Below are 19,262 nucleotides of genomic sequence, written 5' to 3'. Positions count from 1 at the left end.
TTACGGCTGCGTAAAAATGAGTATCATTGGAGGCCGGAGGGGGACACGCGCGAGGGGAGTGAGAAAAACAAAAAAAAGGAAACGTGTGTGCAGGTGGGGGGATTAAATGGGCGGATTAAATGGGCGGATTAGATGGGTGGATCAATTGACGCATCTATGGGCAGGTGGGCGAAAAATTACCAAAAAAATAACCCCCCCGTGCGTCGCTCCGTTAAGGCGAATGCCTATAGCACACGCATCGCTGAGAGTAACTCGGGTATAGTTGCTATGCCATAGAACTGATGGCGGGACGGTGTTGCGCGTTCCACACCTTGCGCGTTATTTTATTATTTTACTTCTTTTCCCTACTGCAACATCTGTTGCCTATGCTGTGACCTGTACGCAACCCCTACTGCTGCAAGAGTTTCTGCTCCTTGTTTTCGATATCCTGAATTTCTTTCTTCTCCGCCTGCAGTTTGTCCAGTACGTTCTTCTCTTGCCCGCCGTTTAATTTGTTATTCTCAGCGTAGTCCTCCAATTTGTCCTGAAACTGCTGGTATAGCTCATTTATAACTGGGCGGGCTACCTTTCTTGCTTCAGGGTCAAGTTTCTCGGTCGCCTGTAACGTCTTTTGTTTCCACGAGTTCAGGTGTTTCTGGATGAACTTAACTGCCATTGGGATGACCAAAGCAGTCATCAAATGTTTCAGGAATTTTTTCACCTTATCTTTGTGCTGTTTGTACAAATCGGTTAGTTTTGTCTTAACTTTCGATGACAGTTTTTTTAAACCCTTTCCGAATTTGCTGTTGTGGAACCTTTCTCTCAATTTTCTGATAAACTGGTCTTCGATGAGTGCCATGTTATGTCCTTTATATGCTGCCGTGTCGAAGAGCTCAGCATCGTTCTACGAACGAAGGGGTAGAGGAAGGGGAGAAATAAAGCGGCTATTGTTACGAGGCATGCATATAAGGAAAGCGGATTTAAGTTCGGGCAAAGCGGGGTGTATATAGTTCCACACAACCAAAAACACAAACAGCAGCACATACACACACTGAAGCACATACACATATACACTTGTTTGCTCACTACACGTTCAGCTTCTTACCTCTAGAAGAATCATCATGTTCTCCGCTGCTGCACCGCTTGGTATATCCTTCTCCAATTTGTCGACAATTTTGGTAGACACGACATCTATGAATGAGTCTAACTGATTTTTCCATAGCGTTCCAACTTTGTTCGAAAGTTGGTTGCCAACTATAAAGGGGTGAGGGGAGGGGGCAAAAAGAGAGGGATAATTGAAAAAAGCGGAAATGAATTTGTTTTTCCTCTGTCCAGTTCGACTTAAATTGGAAGTGTGTATATCTGCGTGGCTGTGGCACCTTTGCTGGGAAGCTCAAACAAATGAGGCGACCCGCTTTGACGCCCTCGAGTACACCCGCTGGCACATCGGCTGATACATCCGCTTATATACACGATGATATACGCGCTTACGTTCGACGTATGAGATTGGGTTGAGGGTGTTAGACTTGAGCTGGATGGCCCGCAGCTGCAGGGCCAAGGCCACGATAAGACCGACGTAACACACAAATGATTTCATGTTTGGAGATGCGGAAAAGAGCTGGGTTGAAAATGAAGTTAACAAAAGGGGGAGAGAGCCTTAAAACCGGGGGAGTATGGGTTTAAAATGTAACGCTGTCAATGTTGTTGGGAGAAAGCGTAGGCTTAAATGGCAAAGCGTAAATTGTAAAGCATAAGATGAGGCATCGGTTGAAGCATCGGTTAAAGCATTGGTTAAAGCATATGTTGTGAATGAACTCAAAATGCTGCGAATATGTAAGCTATCATATCAAGTGAAGGAAAATCGAAACACTAATTCGGTGAAAGTGAATGTCCACAAGAAGTTTGCATCATTATATAAATGTGTGCAAGTGGAAAAAAGAAAAAAATAAACGGATAACCAAGAATGTTAACTACTTCGAAGTTTTCAACACAAAAAAAAAGGTGAAAAAGAAAAAAAGACACTTTCGTTCGTCATGAAAGATGAAATTAAATCAAATCAGAAGAGGGTGAAAGGGGCGAAACAAACTGATGTGTGTTTAATTATGTTGAAATGTAATGAAAAGTAATCAAATTAAGTGAAAAGAAATCAAATTAAGTCAAAAGAAATCAAATTAATCAAAAGGAATCAAAACGAATCAAAAGCAAATCAAAAGAAACGAAGGGAAACGAAATCGTGAGGACTTAATTCATCATTTTTGAGCTAACATTTAGCTTTTTTTCTTTTTTTTTTTTTTTCAAATAGCCATTGTATTAATGAGTGGAATTCATCACCGCCGTTGATTATATGCGTCCACATGCACACATTATTTTAGCTAGCTACTTAATAATATGGGTTAAAAAAAAAAAAAAATAAATACCGCTGTTTTTTTTCGAATGCAAGGGTGAAAAGATGATCCTTAAAATGAATTAAAAGTTCATTGCATTTATAGATGCCATTCTTCTGCTAATCACACAGAGCTTTTTTTTTTTTTTTTTTTTTGCATGTTGCATTTTGGCTCACTGCCTTAAAATTACCTTTGAAAATATGAACAGCACAGCCATAAAATTGGGCTTATATATCTGTCTTTTTGGCTACTTCGCATGACCTTGATTTTTGCGACAAAAAAAAGTGGCACTTCACATTTTGTATATCCTCTTCGCAGTGTGTACCTTCTGCATGTGTTGGCTTATTTGTCCGAATCAACTTAAAACGAATCATTTTGCCCTTTTCAGTGCTGTAACTTTCTTTTTTAATTTTTCAAAATAGAATTGAGTCATATTCCCCTCTGTAGCTGACCACGCGGATTGGAAGGGTTATAATTTAAAAAAAAAAATCCCAATTTGTCATTTTGGTCACTTGCGGAGGGAAATTATTCCAGCTCGAAGTGGAAAATAATGTAGAAAAAATTGATAATAAATAGTCACGTAAATGCAAGCCTACGCCGTGAGCGCGCTCACCCTTTGGGAAATATTTTAAAACTCTGAAAAAGCTTTTTTCTAATTTGGAAAACAGCCTAAATAGGCAATAAAAAAAAAAAAAAAAAATATATTATTCACATCTAATCTCTGTAGCACAGAAATAGCTGTTTTTTTTTTTTTTTCATTTGGGGGTGTACAAATTTCAGCCCATTCAACTGTTCAGCTGTCACGTCTGAGGTGGACACCAAGCTCCGCGTCACTACACCGGGGAAACCTGTTATGTCTTAAAAGTTGCCCATCAAATGTCTCAATCAAAATGGTTATTTCAAAAAAAAGGTACACTGCTGTAGGTCTCCCTCTACATACAAAATGTTTTTCTCTCCCATATGTTTTTGTCCCTTTCAATAAAAAAAAAAATCCTTCAGACAGACGTTAAAACTGGGTCTGTTACATTTGACATATTTTATTAGCAGTTCCTGGAGCACAACTGCTAGCTGCGCTTTAACTTTAGTTGCTTTCCTTTGTTCGCCAACTTTCGCTAACGCACGTGGATTTATCCCAATCACACCCATTCCACTTCACTGCCTCCCCCCCACTGATCGATCTACACACCGCGCCACCCCAACTTTCACATTAAAAAAAAGAAAAAAAATTCTCAAATGATGCAACGCTCATCCTTTCCATGCACATTTTTAACTTGGGAAAGCGGTGTCATATGAACGCCAGACGATTACGAAAGTCCGCCCCAGGGACTCCTCAACCATATTTCCCTATCCCCCTTGTGCATTTAACGAAATCGAGTTTTTCCGCTGAGAGTAAAACATTACACCTTAACTCCTTTGGCTCGTATAATTTTTTGCCGTAAAGTTTACACTTGCATTTCTGAAGCAGTGCCAATTTTTTTTTCCTTTATTTACCTGGATATGTACATATATGCGTATACATATATGCGTATACATATATGCGTATTCATATATACATGTACATATATACGCATACATATATACGCATAGATATGTAGGCATACATATACACGCATACATATATACGTGTACATGTATACGCATACATATATACGTGTACATATATACGCATACATATATAGATATTTTCATATTAACACATGTATACACATTGGCGTGAAAAAAAATGTTCTTCCCATTTCCACATAAAAATATGCCTAAGCAATTCTCCAAACATAAAAATGTTCACATACATATCCCTACTGTATAGTGTGTGCAAAATTTTTAATACGCCAGGGAAAAAATAAAAATGTGAGAAAAAAAAAATACTGACGACAGTGCCATTTTGTCGTTTATTGCGCGTTTAAGGCATTGGAAATTTCATTTTCCGCAGATCCTAAATTATAGCATTACTTTGTCACTTGACCATTTTGTCATTTGCCGCCCCCATTTTACTGCATCCCACTTGCCGCTTCCCATTTGGCGTCTCTCCACATTGCGGGCCAACTTATAACATTTATCCAAAGATAAAAAAAAACACAGGAGGGAAATAAAAATGCCTACTATAGGGGAAAAGAAGTATAGAGACAACACAAGCACTTTAATAGACGGTACTATACACATTTTTACGATAATAGAATATTAACAAATGTTGTGACATGGCGAGTTTGATTCCTGCCCTTCCCCCCCGTTACTTCACAAATTACAGCACCCCACAATATCGGGGGGGGACGAGGCGTATAAAAATGTCGCCTTGTTAAAACAGGAACATAAATGGCGAATGACATATGGACAGTCACATTCCATTGTGAAGCAATTCCCTCGATACTCATTCGATCGTTCCCACGCCCCACCACAGACGCAAGAAATTACAAAAGGAAATCGATTGACGAGCACGATGAATGTTCTCTTTTTGAAGATTTACTCTACCTAAATCAAGAGAGAAAAGATTCGCAAAATGTCCAAAACGATAATCTATTTGTTAATGTAGAACTTGGTTCAACTCGAACCAGCGCCATAGGTCTCAACGCAGTGAAGAATACCAGCTATGTGGAGCGTAAGATAAAAGAGTCGAGCAGTGCTAAGAATTACCAAAATTTTAGCACGTCCGATGAACTCAGCCTAGAGTCCCCCCTGAACGAAATTGTAAGCTTGTCTGTTCGTCTGTTCCTTTTTTTTCCTTTTTTTTTGCCTTTTCCTTTTTCCCCTTTTTTTGCCAAACCTATTATTACCTTCCCCTTACGTCGCCGATTCACGTCTAAGGAGAGCCTCCCCCTTCCTCCCTTCTTGCATACACATTTCCGCTCGACGGGTGAACCTCTGGTAGAGGACCCCCCTCACGGAGTTCTCCTTCTCACCATGGATGTTTATTCCTTCCATTGACACCTTCTCTAACCACCCCGCAGCAACGGTACCAGCTGACCCTACTGAAGAAGGGCAATCCCGCCTGTCCCAAAGCACCAAAGGTATCCATCACCAGTGACAACCACGAGGGAGAAAAGCGAATTGCAGATAACTCTGATGACCCAAAACTCAAGAAAATCAGTGATGAAGCCAAAATAGGTATCTCTTTAAAGGAAAATATACATCCTTTAAATAACTCTACCCAAGGGAAAATGCAAGAAAGGCACTTGCTCATTAAACCGAGACGGAATTACAACGACATGCATGCAAGCCAAATGGATGACTCGAATGCGAATAATCAAAATGTGCACAGATCGAATGAGGAGAGATCTGGTGTGAAGGACGACGCTCAGTTGCGATGTGGCCATTTCTCCAATGGACATAGAATCCCAGCATTTGTTGACATGAAAAAGGGGGATAAGACCAACCAACCAAATAAAGCATTCCAGTACGAAGCCGAAGAGAAAGAAGTTACCATCCCAAATAATAGGTCGGCGAAAGAGACCTTAAACAATGGCTACTTCCCCAAGGGGGCGACACCCGAGTGGAGGGATGAAGCTGTGGTGTGTGACGAATCGAGTAGGCAAATAAGTGAAAGGAAAAATAAGGAAATCTCCAATTCGATGGGCCAACTTGCTTTTAAAAAAAGTGCTCTCACGTGTAGGGAGAATTTGTTTGAGAATTACAGTTATGCCATGCGAGGAGGGAGTGCCAACAGGGATGACACGAAGGATGCGAATAGAGCGTACGGGGCGAGTGAGCGGAACAACCCGGCCGTGGGATGCGATGACCAGCGGAGAGGACCCACACGTGACGCTCCCAAAAAGTGCCAACAGATGGACGGCCACTGCGTGATTTACAAGAGAGAAAGACATGGTGAAAAAAAGATGCCTGAAGAAGATCACACCAAGGAAGAGGTTCCCGCGATTCAATGTGGAAGAAAGGGTTCCAATCGCTTCCACCCCCAAGAAGATGCTGCCTTTTCTCCATTGCGTAGCACCTGTGCGGATGCAAATGAGGCAACCATCTGCAGGAAGGAAATAAAAACTACACACAAGCAGGAACCGCTCCACTCCATTTTGCACATTTCCAACCGAAGCGCCATACCTTTGCAAAACGCCCCTAATAATGTAAAGGCAAATATGAGCCTCGTAAGCCACGAAAAGAGCATATCGTCTAACTTAAAAGTGTCGGATCGGCAAATTGCCCATGAGAAAGAAACAAATAGCGTTTCGCGAAATAACACGCCAAATAAAGCCACGAATAAGAGTGTACCGAAAAATTTAAATGTCAGCTCGAAGATAAAAAATGACAAAGCGGTGACGTACCTATCGTATGAAGATATTACCGATTTTGAATGCGAAGTGGATACAGAGACGATTCAGGACATGGTTGCGAAGCTGGTAGAAGTCAGCAAAGATCAGGAATGGACGAAACAAATTGAAAATTTAATTAACTTAAGAAAAATTTTAAAATATTACCACAAGTTATTTTTTGATAATCATGGAAAGGAGTTAAGAAAGATATCGAGGTCAATAATTGAGCTTCTAAATAGTCCCCGATCTTGTGTGTCCAAAAATGCGTTGCTATGTTTGTCCGAATTTTACTCCATTGGCAAAAAAAGAATGGATAGTACGTTGGATGATGTTATCCTCCCGTGTTTAAAAAAGGCCCACCAGACGTCCACCGACTTTCTGAGCACCGCTGCGAACAATGCGCTTCTCTCAATATGCAACTCGTGTACGGAGAGCAAGCTTATTTTGCACTTTGTGAAGATAATTACCTCGTAAGGAGAAATTCGGCGAGGCGCAAGAGAAAACCCTCCGCATGAGTGTCGCGCTCGGCCGTAGAACTAATTAGGCGCACTTGGCGTGTTGCGTACTTATGACTCACTCCAAAGAAACGGTGTGGACCCCTTCTCCTTCCCCTCGCAGAAAGCAAAAGACGTACAACCTGATATGCCTCAAGTGCCTGATCGCGGTCATAATCAAATTTGAGGATAACATTTCCAAGTTTAAGGAAATTAACAAGCTGATAGAGGCCCTTGTGGAGGTTGGCTTTCGCGGCGCGCCATAGCTTCGCCCATCGGAGTGAATGTCTTTATGTTCACGGATGGGTGTGATCGATTGGAGAGCTCTTTGTTTTTGTTTTGTTTTTTTTCTCCTTCGTCTTCCTCTTCCTCTTCTTCATCCTACTGAGACATTCACGCGATTTTAACGCATTTCCCCATTTTAGTGTACCGCAGGAGGAAGTGCGGAGATGAAGTGCACGGCCAGGGTGGCCTTGGTCGTTCTGGACAAGTAATGCGCTCGAAGGGGGCATGCGCCTGCTCTCTCCCCAATATTTTCGTACATATGGCCCAGCGCATGCGAGTGCTGTCCCCGATGGGGACCTCTCTGAGTGCTGCTCACATTGCGTGTAACTTTTTTCCCCACCCGCTTCAGCATATGCCCAATCAAGCAAAACGGCAGCAAGTTTCACATTCCCGCGGATAAAGTAAAGAAGGTGAGCCCAAAGGGCATTCTGTGCACGTGGAATTTAATCGTTTGTGCGTTTGTTTGTGCGTTTGTCTGTGCGTTTGTCTGTGCATTCATTTGTTGCTCATTTTTTTAATCCCCCCTTTTATGCGCACACCTTCTCTTCTCCCCTTTCGCGCGCCAGATCGAAGGCCTAACGGACCGAACGTCCGAAAGCGAAATCGACTCCGTGCTGGGGAAAATCAAGTTCAGTTAAGGCCCTTTTGAAGATCTAGCCTTTTCCGGCATGTGTGCGAATGGGCAGAGGGGCGCATGCGAAAATGGGAAATCACTTTGCGATAATTTTTCTGAATAGTTATTAATTTTTTTTCCTTCTTAATTTGTTTTTTGTAATTGGCTGTTTAGGCGAGTTTGGCTTTTTTTTTTTTTTTTAAATCGCGGTGTTATTTTCCCGTTGGCGTTTTAATTTCCCTTATTTTTTGCTTATTAATTTGGGGCTCTTCCATTTGCTGCCGTCTGCTCCCTTCTGCTGCCCATTTTAAGCATGCCTCAATGTTTTGACCACCGAGGGGAGCCTAGTTCCTCCCTTTTTCCCTGCATGTAGCATTACCATTTTCAGAGCGCAATTTTTTTTTTTTCATTTTCCTTTTTAAGTCGATTCGTATCTTTGTGTGCACGTCTGATGCGCATTATTATATATAGCCGCTTCTTTAACGAGGGGTCAACAATAAAAAACGAAAAAGGTGAAAAGGCGAAAAAGCGAAAAAGCCATAGTGACAAATACTGTAACAGGTGAAAAACGTTTTAAAGCTGCTTTCCAATTTTTAAAGAACCGACAGGCGACTTTACGCCTATGGGGAACATGCACACGTAAGGGAGGGGTGAAAAAAATGCAAAAAAAGGTGAAGCCGTAAAAACGGCTAAAAAAGTGAAGCCAAAAAAGTTAAGCCAAATGAACAGCCACACAAAAGATACAAAAAACCAAAGCAAAGGAAACTCCTCATTGCACTGCCAACCTCACTGCACCAAAGCGGACCCCTTGAAACTGTGACACACACTGGTTGCAAAAAGAAGGGGTATCACTCATAGAAATGAAGTTAGCACCTTCATGTGACGTCGGTTGGTTCGTGTACACTAAGGGCATACTGCATTATCGGCTATCTTTTTTTTATACTATATGCTGCGGAAACGGGATTCTTACAAAGCAGCACTCGGCACATGGCCTTTGCATTCCATTTTGGATAATTTCCATTCTGTGCAAAAGGTATGATTAATGATTGATCCGCATAAGTATGGTAAAATATATATATATATTTTTCTTTATCTTCCTTGGCTTCACGAACAAAATAATGGGTGGAAACTCGGCCCGACTGGGTTCGTCCCGAATGATAAAACCAGGGATGTGAATGGTTGAAGGTGGAAAAAAAAAACAAATTAAACAGGGGAAAGAATATGAAGATAAAAATTATCAAACAAAGGAAAATAAACATCCATGCTAAACATTGGTGCTTAAAAAAAATTAAATAAATAAAAAGAATCGCTCTGTTCTGGAGGCACAATTGCGCATTTGTGTTCGTTAAAACGGAGGAAAATTTGGAAACACCATAATGGTATGGCACCCCTTATGCATAATTTTCAGAGGGGCAATAAAAAAAAAAAAAAAAAGTACTACATAAATGTGCACATATATAGAGGGGCATATTTCCATGCCGTGAGTGCACTCCTCAGGGGGATGCGGGGCCATGCAAACCTTGCCTAAACGCAACAGAAAGGGTTCCAGGACCAAGATGGTTTGTCACTGCGTACGGTTTTGTGCATTGCTACATCCTTTCGGGGCAAGCTAACGACAGGGGAATACCAATACACATGCGCACGCGGCATACTAACGTTCGTAAGGATACAACCTAAATATAATTTTTATCCATCGTCTGGCATGGCATGGGAAACCGGACGCTTGCACAACTGCCCGGTTGTAGCACGGATGGATGCATTGTCACGCTACCCATTTGTTGTGTTCTCGGTGAAGTGCCAACAAATGAGGAAATCAAACAACAATAAGGAATGAGAACCATTACCTGAGCCTCCAATGGAAGGAACAGTGACGCAAAAGGAATGAAGAAAACAAGAAACGAAAAAGTGGAAATATCTTTGGCTGGACAAAATTTGTGCAATCTGAATAGGAGAAATGCATTTGCCACCGGAATTTCAATAAAAACAATTATCCTCTTTTGAGTGTAGACAATCGACAATTTTTCCACACGCAATATTTTGCCCTTTTACTCACGCCTTTTTTTATGTCATTTTTGGTGCATTTTTTTGGTGAAATTTTTCTTGTACCATTTATTTAGTACCATTTATTTAGTACCATTTTTTTGCACCATTTTTTAGTACCATCTTTTTGCACCATTTTTTAGTGTCAGTTTTTTGCACCATTTTTTTTTTTTTTTCCACATTTCAATTTACTCATGTATCGTTGAAAGCCTTTTAGCCAATTTGGAAAAAAAAAAGAAATGATTTCTTCGAAAAAATAATTATCTCAACATTTTGCCAACCTCCTCAAAGATTGCAATTTCCGTTTGCTTATATTTTTTCCCATTTTTCCATATTTATTGGCGTATTTTCCTTGTATTATTTTTCCGTGTTATTTTTTCGTGTTATTTTTTCGTTTTACATTTTTGTTTTATATTTTCGTTTTTTTTTTGCGTCATTTTTGTGTCATTCTTTCGCCTCTGCACCTTTTCTTTTGACTTTTCCTTTGCCCCCTTTGTTCAGGATTCTCCCTTTGTATTTTCCAACGCATTTTCCACCTTTCCCGTACCAGCGTTCTTCTCTCCTCCATTTTTTGTTTGACCCCTGTTCAATTGCTTCCCTCCCCGCGCGTCCGCGCAAATTTGACAACTAGGCAACTTCAGATTGATTAGCCAAAGATTGATCAATTCTCCAAAATGGTTGCAAAAAAGGCAGGCGCAAAGGCAATTTCTAAAAAGAAAACAACTAAAAATGTGACGAAATCCACTAAGGAAAAACCTGCAAGGAGAAAGGCAGCTGCGCCGACCAAACAAGCTCTGAAACCAAAAAAATTGTATGACAGATGATAAAGCATACCGCGTAGCGCGACGCGACTTAGTGACTGTGCAACTGCTGCATCGCTCACGTGTACGATTGCACACAAGTCAATGTGGGAATTTTTTTTTTCTGCTATGTCATGTGTATTACACTGCGGAATGTCCTTACCATCTGGAAAAAAAAAAAAAAAAACAATATAAAAATGCCCAAACGACACTTTCCATTTTGCTAATCTGTTTAACTTATGTGTTGGCACAACGCCCATTGTGGTCTCCCGGAAGATTCTACTCTCCATGTTTTATGCTCATTTGTGTGCCACTACTCGGAATGTATCTTATCCTCTGTGCATTCTTTGCATGCGATAGTTTCTTCTAATTTATTTTTTTTTTTCCGTGAGTGTAAATTAACCATTTGGCGTTCTCCCCTCACGCATGAGCAACTTTGTAAATTAATGATTCATCCATAAATAAATACTCTTCCACGTTACATGCCTCATTTGGATAAAAGAAAAAAATGCTCATGTGTCTATAAACAGTTGCAATTTGTGACTCCTCTGTGCCTCCAAGTATGGGCATTCCGAAAAGTTGCCTGCGCAAGCCATTTTAACAAGCAACATTAACATTCACTTTTTTTCTTTTTCTTTTCGTTATTATTCATTGCAGAATTAATAAGAAGGAAAAGATCACCAAGACGAAAAAAGTAAAACCATCCGCGACAAAAAAGGTGAAAAAGCCCGTTCCAAAAAAAACCATAAAAAAGAAGAAGTAAAAAAAAAAGAAAAAAAAACACCTTGAAGAAAGAATTGCCAACACAGGTATCACATTTTGCACATGCATAAGCCAGTGATATTGCGATCGAAATCATTTTTTTTTCTTTTTTTTTTTGTTTTTTCGAATCGGTATGGCACAAATGTTAAGCTGAAAAAAGCAAAAATATTGCAAAAGCAAAGCACACACGGCAACAGTGCATTTAGGGGAAACACACATAAGACATTTTAACACAAAAAATGGAAGACAAAAAATGGGGACGAAGTATCGTATGTTCTCATCTCATTTGGGACGAATAAATGGAGTCCTAATCAAATAGGGAGATTTTTTTTTTCTTTCTTTTCTCTGCACTTTCCCTATTGAGGTGTTTCCTTGACATACTTGGACGGGAACATTTATATGCTCAAATTTTTATACATACATACTTATGTGCCTCCCCCCTTTGCTATATTAACTTGCACGCGCATATACATATACACCATCATGTGTACTCTCTTTTTCACACGCTTGCGTGGTTATCTCATTAGCAATGTTGGACGTCGTTAAAATTCGGTGATGAGTGCTATACAATGGTAAAAAACGTGTGTTTTTTTCTTTTTTTTTTTTTTCTCTCATCCTCCACCCCTTTGTGAATTCGTGCCAAAAATAATTGTCTCAAGTAAAACAGCACATGTGCCTCTCTCCCCCCTCAACGTGTGTGTACATTCACATTGTCTATATCAAACAGGGCAAACACTTTCCCTTTTATGAAAAAAAAAAAACAAAAAAAAGTGAACAAGCCAAATGCGTGAAGAGGAAACTTAACCATCAGTGTGTTCGTTCTTGCAGTTAAGCAACTTTTCCATCTGTACGGTTCAGAAATTTCTCGTCAAAAAAAAAAAAGGGCTCCTCATGGCGCGGCGTAAACCAGCCACATGGTTACTAGGCAAAATGGAATTTTGCACTGCATTTGGGATGTAAATATAATGGAAAGAAAAGATATTTATGCATTAACATCCGTTTTATTGGTTTTCGAATCATTTCAGGTGCCCATTTTCTTCTGTAACGCATAAGCCGGTTCTGAGGAAAACGGCTGGCAGCAAGAATGCATTCGTGCTTGCTGAAGATTTATCATCTGGTTTGCATTTATATACATTTGCATGCAGATTCAAAATTTTATGAGGAAAAAAGAAAAAAAATGGAAAAAGAAATATCCTTCCCCCCTTGAAGGTCAAACCAGAGGAGTAGAAAACGAGTAAAAACGACACATACTCTCCCTATTACGTTACTGTTCCTGCCCCTTGTATGACATAAAAGGATGGAGGCAGGTGGGAATGTTTTAAAAGAAATGACGCAAAGACGTATGCCAACGGAGCGATCATGCGTTACGCATTAGCTAATTTCAGCACCCCAGGGGGTGGAAGAGGAGGAAGCACTTTCATCGTTTTGGTGACTCACAAAAGGTGTTACTTTTTAACAGAAGAATGCGCTTATCCTTAGACAAATGACGCTGCGGGAGCGACGCCTTCTCGTAAACGATGCGTTTGTCCGCTCTCGAATTTTTTCTCTCGCCAAATGAATGGATAACTGCTATATACGGATGAAAAAAGGGACATTTTTTTTTTTTTTTTTTTACTTCCTCGCATGAAGGAACGCTTTTTCAATTGTTGTAAACAATTTGTAGTGTACCAAATGGGGAGCACATTTTCGCCATCTTTCTTCACTTCGTATATAGAGGAGGAAAGAATAAGGCTAGCTATACGACGCGTTGTCCCCCGCGGTTATAAATGTTGCCCCTCGTTCATTAACCGCACCGGCGCCATGGGAACGCGACGCTTTGCAGAAGTGCTTATTCACTTGGAAAATTCAAACACCATGTGATTATTTTTTTTTTCATTTCGGACCATTCACATGTTCGCGACTTGCACCGATTGCGTGATGTTGCTGCCCCCCACATGCTTCACCCGTCCGCCATTTTTGCGTGACGTATGTTCACCCATTTGACTGCCATGGAGAAACTAGTTGTGCGGATAATTTGACCACGTACGCTACTGCCATGCGGAGTTTTTCTTTTTCCCGTGCGAAGGTCCATAATACAATGAGGGGTATTATGTACGTATATAAGTATATGTACGAATAGACACTTACCCTGCTGGCCCCCTCTTTTTTTTGTATTTCCATCCATTTGGAGAATCGCCCCCCCCTTGTATTTATGTGCATTCCACTAGTAGGACATTACCGCGGATGTTCTTTTGACATACCCAAGTGACCTTTTTCTATACCCCTCTACCCTATCCCACGCGGTGGCGAAGTTTTTCGTCCGGCCGTGCAACGAATCATTTGATTAGCATACCTACAAGACATTGTGAAAGGGCCGTTCAACATGTGGATATGACCACATAATGACACACGAAATGGGTTGCTCGCAGAAGTTGTAATGATTATTTTGCGAACAGCCAATGGGGTCGCGGAATTCCACTTTCCCGTATGTCCTCAAATTGGAAAAATAACTTAAAAAATGAGAATTAAGAAAAAACTTGTATAGATAAGATTTTCCCTTTTTTTTTTATTTTATTTTTACATACCTGTTGTGGTGCCATACACGAATTAGTTTTTTTTTTCTTTTCTCTACTTTCGAAAAAACAAAAAAGGGGAAATTTTAAAAAAGTGATTTTTTCTTTTCTTTTTTTTTTTTTTTTTTTTTTTGCAAACATGGCAACTCCAGCTCTTCCCATGTTGGAAAATTTCTGCTTTTCGACGTTACAAAATATAACATTTTCTTTTTCTGATGATTCCACTCAGATGGACGTGAAAATAAAAATGAGTTCGCACCGATGACAGGTATTATATTATATATCGTACGAGCGGGGATGAAGCAGTAGCCGTCGCATAAACGCGGCACGTTCTTAATTTACTGCCACAAAAAAAATATACAAAAATATATACCATAGAAAGTACAGCTTTACGGCGCGGGGATGAAACCCAGCGAATGGGAAAATTGCAGAAATGACATAGTTGGGGGGGACGATAAGCCAACGCACGGGGCGGGCATGAACAGAGGATGCGAACAATAGGCACTGACGTCGCGATGACGACGCAGTGTACATAGCATCGCAGCATACTTTTCCGCCATACAGCTGGGCAGGCATGAAACCAACTGCTTAAACTGAGCAGCACAGTTAATCAGTGCCAAAACTCCCAGAAGGAATAAAATATATCCTTTCGACGCGCTATTATCCTCGCTCAACTTGTATACCACAGTGCTGCAGAAAGAAAAAAGAAAAAATTCTTCATTCCTCAGCCTCATCAGCTTACTCCGAGGTAGTAACAGTCTTAATGGGCGCTGCTTTTCGCCTACCGCGTGTTCGCCAGTTTGTACAGATAGGCAGAAATATACATGCTGCATGTAACAGATGGTATACAATAAGATATATAAAATTTTTTATCCGAATGAATCACACTCCCTTGCATCTTCTTTCATTTCTTTGTATTATACTTTTGCATGTATTAAAAAAAAACAGCCAACTTGTTTTTCGTCTACCAAAATTTTGATTATTCAAAAATATCGCCTCAAACTCCTTTTTTTTTTCTTTTTTTTTTCCTAGTTTTTTTTTTTTCTTTTAACGCTTACTGATTGTAAAGGGCCACTGAATGGAGTAGCGAACTTTTAGCAAGTTTGTATCGTGAGTCGAGCAGGGCGAGAAGGAAGCTGAGAGGGGGAAGCGGAGCAGGAGAAGCCGAACAGGAGAAGCAGAGTAGGAGCAGGCGAGTGGCAGAGGCCCAGAGGATGAACCCCAGTAGAGCTTGAGCCGAACGAACGGGGTCAGAAGGAACAAACCGCGCCTTCCAACGCGCAGGTGCTACGAACGGATAAGTACTTCCAATTTCTTAGAGGCAGCCCCATAAGGGATAAGGCCCTCGTGCCAAGTTGTCCGCTAGATGAAGGATGACTGAGCGTAGTGCTCTGGCCTTCTTCATCTTGGCCCCTCGGCGCGACATCAATCGCCCCGCCCCTCTTCTGCGAGCAACCCGTGTATACTTCATGAATCCCCGCCAGTGAAAGTAAGTAAAACAGGGGAAAGCCATTCCCATGTGGATTTACCTATACGTGTGGATTTACCTATACATGTGCAGTTACCTATACATATGTACGCTTGCATATGCATGTGTGTTCTCAAGCGGGGGGCAAACCCCTCGAGAATAGAACGAATGCTCAACCTATGATGCACATTGTTCCTTTCTTTTTTTTTTTTTTTTTTTTTGCCCGCCTCTTCCCCTTAGTGAATCTTGTCATATGCAAAAATTGCCACAGCACGGATGTTGAGACGAACGAAGGACAAGGGGAGGTAATCTGCCTCAGATGCGGGTCCGTCTTGGAGGAAAACAAAATCGTGGAATCTTTGGAGTTCTTCGAGAATAACAATGGGGCTATTTCGATGGTAAGGAGGGGGCAGAGTGTAGTGGGCGGCGTGTAGCGGTCAGGAAGTAGTTAGCGACAACTGGTGAGCTTCGTCTCATTTGCACCCGCCGCGCTAGACATGCCCAATTGGCACGCCCTATTTTCCCATTCGGCGTGATTTCTCTCTTTTTCCCACTCCCCACCTCAGGTCGGACAGTTCGTCCCCGCGAGTGGGAACAAATCGTTCATTCTCTCCTGGGGAGTGCGCGAAAGCAGAGAATTATCCTTACAGAAGGGATACATAAATATTCAGAAAATAGCAGACCATTTGCACCTATCGACGCAGCATGTGGAATCAGCACAAAGAATCTACCTGATGGCTCTGCAAAGGAACTTTACTATGGGGAGAAACAACTCGTACGTTGCAGCGTCTTGTCTTTATACTATATGTAGAAGGGAGAAGTCTCCCGTGATGCTAATCGATTTTAGTGATATTTTACAGACCCCTGTGAAGCCACTAGGAAAAACATTTCTCAAATTGTTGCGATTGCTTCATATAAGTGTACCGAATATAGACCCTTCCCTATATTTAGAGCGCTTTGCTCATAAGCTAAATTTGAAGAATGCCATATACAAAGTTACGTACACAGGGATAAAGCTTATTCAGGCCATGACAAGGGACTGGATTTGTACCGGAAGGAGACCCACAGGGTTATGTGGTGCCGCTCTGTTAATCTCTACAAGAATGCATGGCATTTTTGTTCACTCCAATACTATAGCCAACATAGTGAGGATATCCAACCCGACGATCATTAAGCGATTATCCGAATTTAAGAACACCAGTACTGCTAAGATGAAGGTCTCCGATTTTGATAGAATTCGCCTGAATGATCTTCCGTCCAATTCACTACCTCCTTGTGTCATTGCTTCCAATAGGAGGAAGCTCAGACAGGACATGCTTAGGAATAATCAAGTAAGATCCCTTTGTGATAGCGACGAGATGTTCAGCACTGCTGCAAGTGCGAAATCGACAAAGCATTCAGAGCAGCTCCTAACCAATGAGACCTATTCCCCCAACGGTAACGAAGACACCTTCTCTCTGCAAAACGGCTTAAGTGTCACAAATGGGGACGATGCGGATAATGTATTGTCTTACAATAATTTGACTCTCTTGGATAGTCGCTCTGCCGATAATGGTATGGAGGACGCCACCACCACGGGATGCATTGTAAATGGAGGTAGGCCCCCTGGAATTGGTCACTCCACAGAGTTAAATAGCACCATAAGTAGCTTCCTTCCCAGTGGAAGTACCCTTGGAGAAAGTCAAACGGGGGATGATGGAGACAACCTAACGAACAGCGGAATAAACGTAGAAGAAATCTGCAATGAGAACCCAGAGGGAAATGATTTAGATAAGCTAGCCAAAAAAATTATCAACACGATTGATGTAGAGAAACAGTCCAGCATCCTAAAGGGGAACATTTCCTCCTTGCATACGAAGGATCCCCAGTGTGATGGCAGCGACTCCGGGGAGGGCAGCCAAAGGGACGGATTTCCATTCTCTCCCTCTAGTAACAACCAAAGGAATGGTAAAAAGGGGGGCAATGACTTAACTGACCATCATGCAATCAAATCGACTGTGTCCATAGGGAGCATAAATCATTTCTCCGATTTGGACTCCTGCCTTACCACCCCGATGATTAGTGTCGAGAAGTTGATACCACCAAATGGTAGCTGCTCAAATGGTGGATGCCTAGATGGGAGTCTATCCCCTCTGGGTAGTGAAAGGGACAACACATCACATCTTATGTCTGCTCATCATAACAAAGATGCGCCCTCCAAAAAGGCACTTCTTAATGGCCCTGAGATGGATGACGGGCTGGAAAGCCTAAACAATGAACCGGAGGCGGCATACTGTAGCACACTTAAAGAAACGCTAAACTCGGAACTAAGCCAGCTACTAAACGAAGTGGACGATTTCAGCATTCTACAGTATGCCAATAATGCATCAGATAATAATTTAAGCAATCAGCCAAATGGCATACACAAGGATGATATAAACCATGTTAGTAGTATCCTGTCCGATTTTAATTATTTTTTCGAGAATAATTGCAACGCAGTGGAAAGTCAACCCCACAATACCGTAGACATCCCATCAGATACATCCATAGAGAAAATCAACGAATCGCTATCCGACTTTTACGATAGTGAAATTGAAAATATTATCTTGTCTGAAAAGGAAAGAACACGAAAAATGCTCATATGGGATGACATGATGAGGAGTTATTTTCCTCAGTACTACAAGCAGCTTAAAAAACAGAGGAGGAAAAGGTCATCATACCATCCTGATCGTGTGGGTGCAGATAAGAGTAATAAGAAAAACAAACAAACAGACAAAATTACCACCCTTCGGATGAACAAACGGCAGGAAATTCTATCATAATGCCTTTTGCAAAAATCAGACACGAGCATATGTCAACGAAAATGCATTATGATGTACTGAAGTCCCTTCTTCTCGTCATGAACGCTGCGCGTATATGTACGTAAAATTTTCACAGGGTGTATGGAGGGGTCCGTACATAGCTACCCGTGTGAGTCTTTTTTTTTTTTTTTTTTTTTTGTTATTATTGTTGTTCTTGTTGCTGTTCTTGTTGTTCTTCTTCTTCTTGTCTTTGTCGTGTGCTACGTGCTGCATCCTAGGGGGTTATGTAAATGTCATCCCCCAAGCGCTTTCACACACGTGATGTTTCTTCTTTCGCCCCCCTTCGCCACGTCCTCTCCACGTCTTCTTCAATCTTTTTCCCATCCTCTCCCATATTACCTCTCCTTTTTTTTCGTCTTCCCGCGCGAGTAGCCCCAAACCACCATGCCGGCGTCGTAAGGGGGGCACAAAAAAAAAAAATAATAAAAAATAAAAAAAACGTAGACACCCGACTCACCTAGCCTGATTCTTACATTGAGAACCATTCGATCATTACGGTACAGAGAGCAGGACATGGTTCGCCGGAGACGACTCTCTTCATATTTTCACGCGACCAATGGACACATTGCATTAATGTGCCAACTCCTGTGAACAATACGCGGCTATCACGTACTATACCGATTAGATAAAGCGGCAGTAAGTGATCCATGCGACGAATATAATCCTAAATCACCCGAGCGGTAAACTCTGTTTGTTCTCCTCCCGTGACGTAAACGCCTACTCCTGTTCTTTTTAAAATTCGCTCGTTGCGTTTTGGATCAGACGGTCCGCGGCACAGCCACACAAAAA

General features: G+C 41.4%; 3 protein-coding genes across 3 annotated transcripts; 2 read left to right on the top strand and 1 right to left on the bottom strand.

The window, feature by feature from the left end:
* Positions 1–388: 388 nt before the first annotated feature.
* C922_00299 (hypothetical protein) lies at positions 389–1,576 on the bottom strand (the record flags this gene model as incomplete). Its single annotated transcript, XM_008815916.1, has 3 exons — positions 389–883; positions 1,085–1,233; positions 1,471–1,576. 3 exons carry the CDS (start codon positions 1,574–1,576, stop codon positions 389–391), a joined length of 750 nt encoding a protein of 249 aa, XP_008814138.1.
* Positions 1,577–4,673: 3,097 nt separating this feature from the next.
* Positions 4,674–8,036, top strand: C922_00298 (hypothetical protein; the record flags this gene model as incomplete). The annotated part of the gene is made up of 6 exons (XM_008815915.1): positions 4,674–5,045; positions 5,306–7,089; positions 7,238–7,355; positions 7,539–7,603; positions 7,748–7,808; positions 7,965–8,036. The coding sequence occupies 6 exons, from the start codon at positions 4,674–4,676 to the stop codon at positions 8,034–8,036; spliced, it is 2,472 nt and encodes an 823-aa protein (XP_008814137.1).
* Positions 8,037–15,538: 7,502 nt separating this feature from the next.
* C922_00297 (hypothetical protein) lies at positions 15,539–18,434 on the top strand (the record flags this gene model as incomplete). The annotated part of the gene is made up of 3 exons (XM_008815914.1): positions 15,539–15,623; positions 15,874–16,031; positions 16,200–18,434. 3 exons carry the CDS (start codon positions 15,539–15,541, stop codon positions 18,432–18,434), a joined length of 2,478 nt encoding a protein of 825 aa, XP_008814136.1.
* Positions 18,435–19,262: the final 828 nt, after the last annotated feature.

Source organism: Plasmodium inui (assembly GCF_000524495.1).
Source record: "Plasmodium inui San Antonio 1 unplaced genomic scaffold supercont1.1, whole genome shotgun sequence".
In the NCBI taxonomy this organism is placed as follows: domain Eukaryota; phylum Apicomplexa; class Aconoidasida; order Haemosporida; family Plasmodiidae; genus Plasmodium; species Plasmodium inui.
Note: the sequence above shows the minus strand (reverse complement) of the source record. Positions and strands in the feature narration are given on the sequence as shown.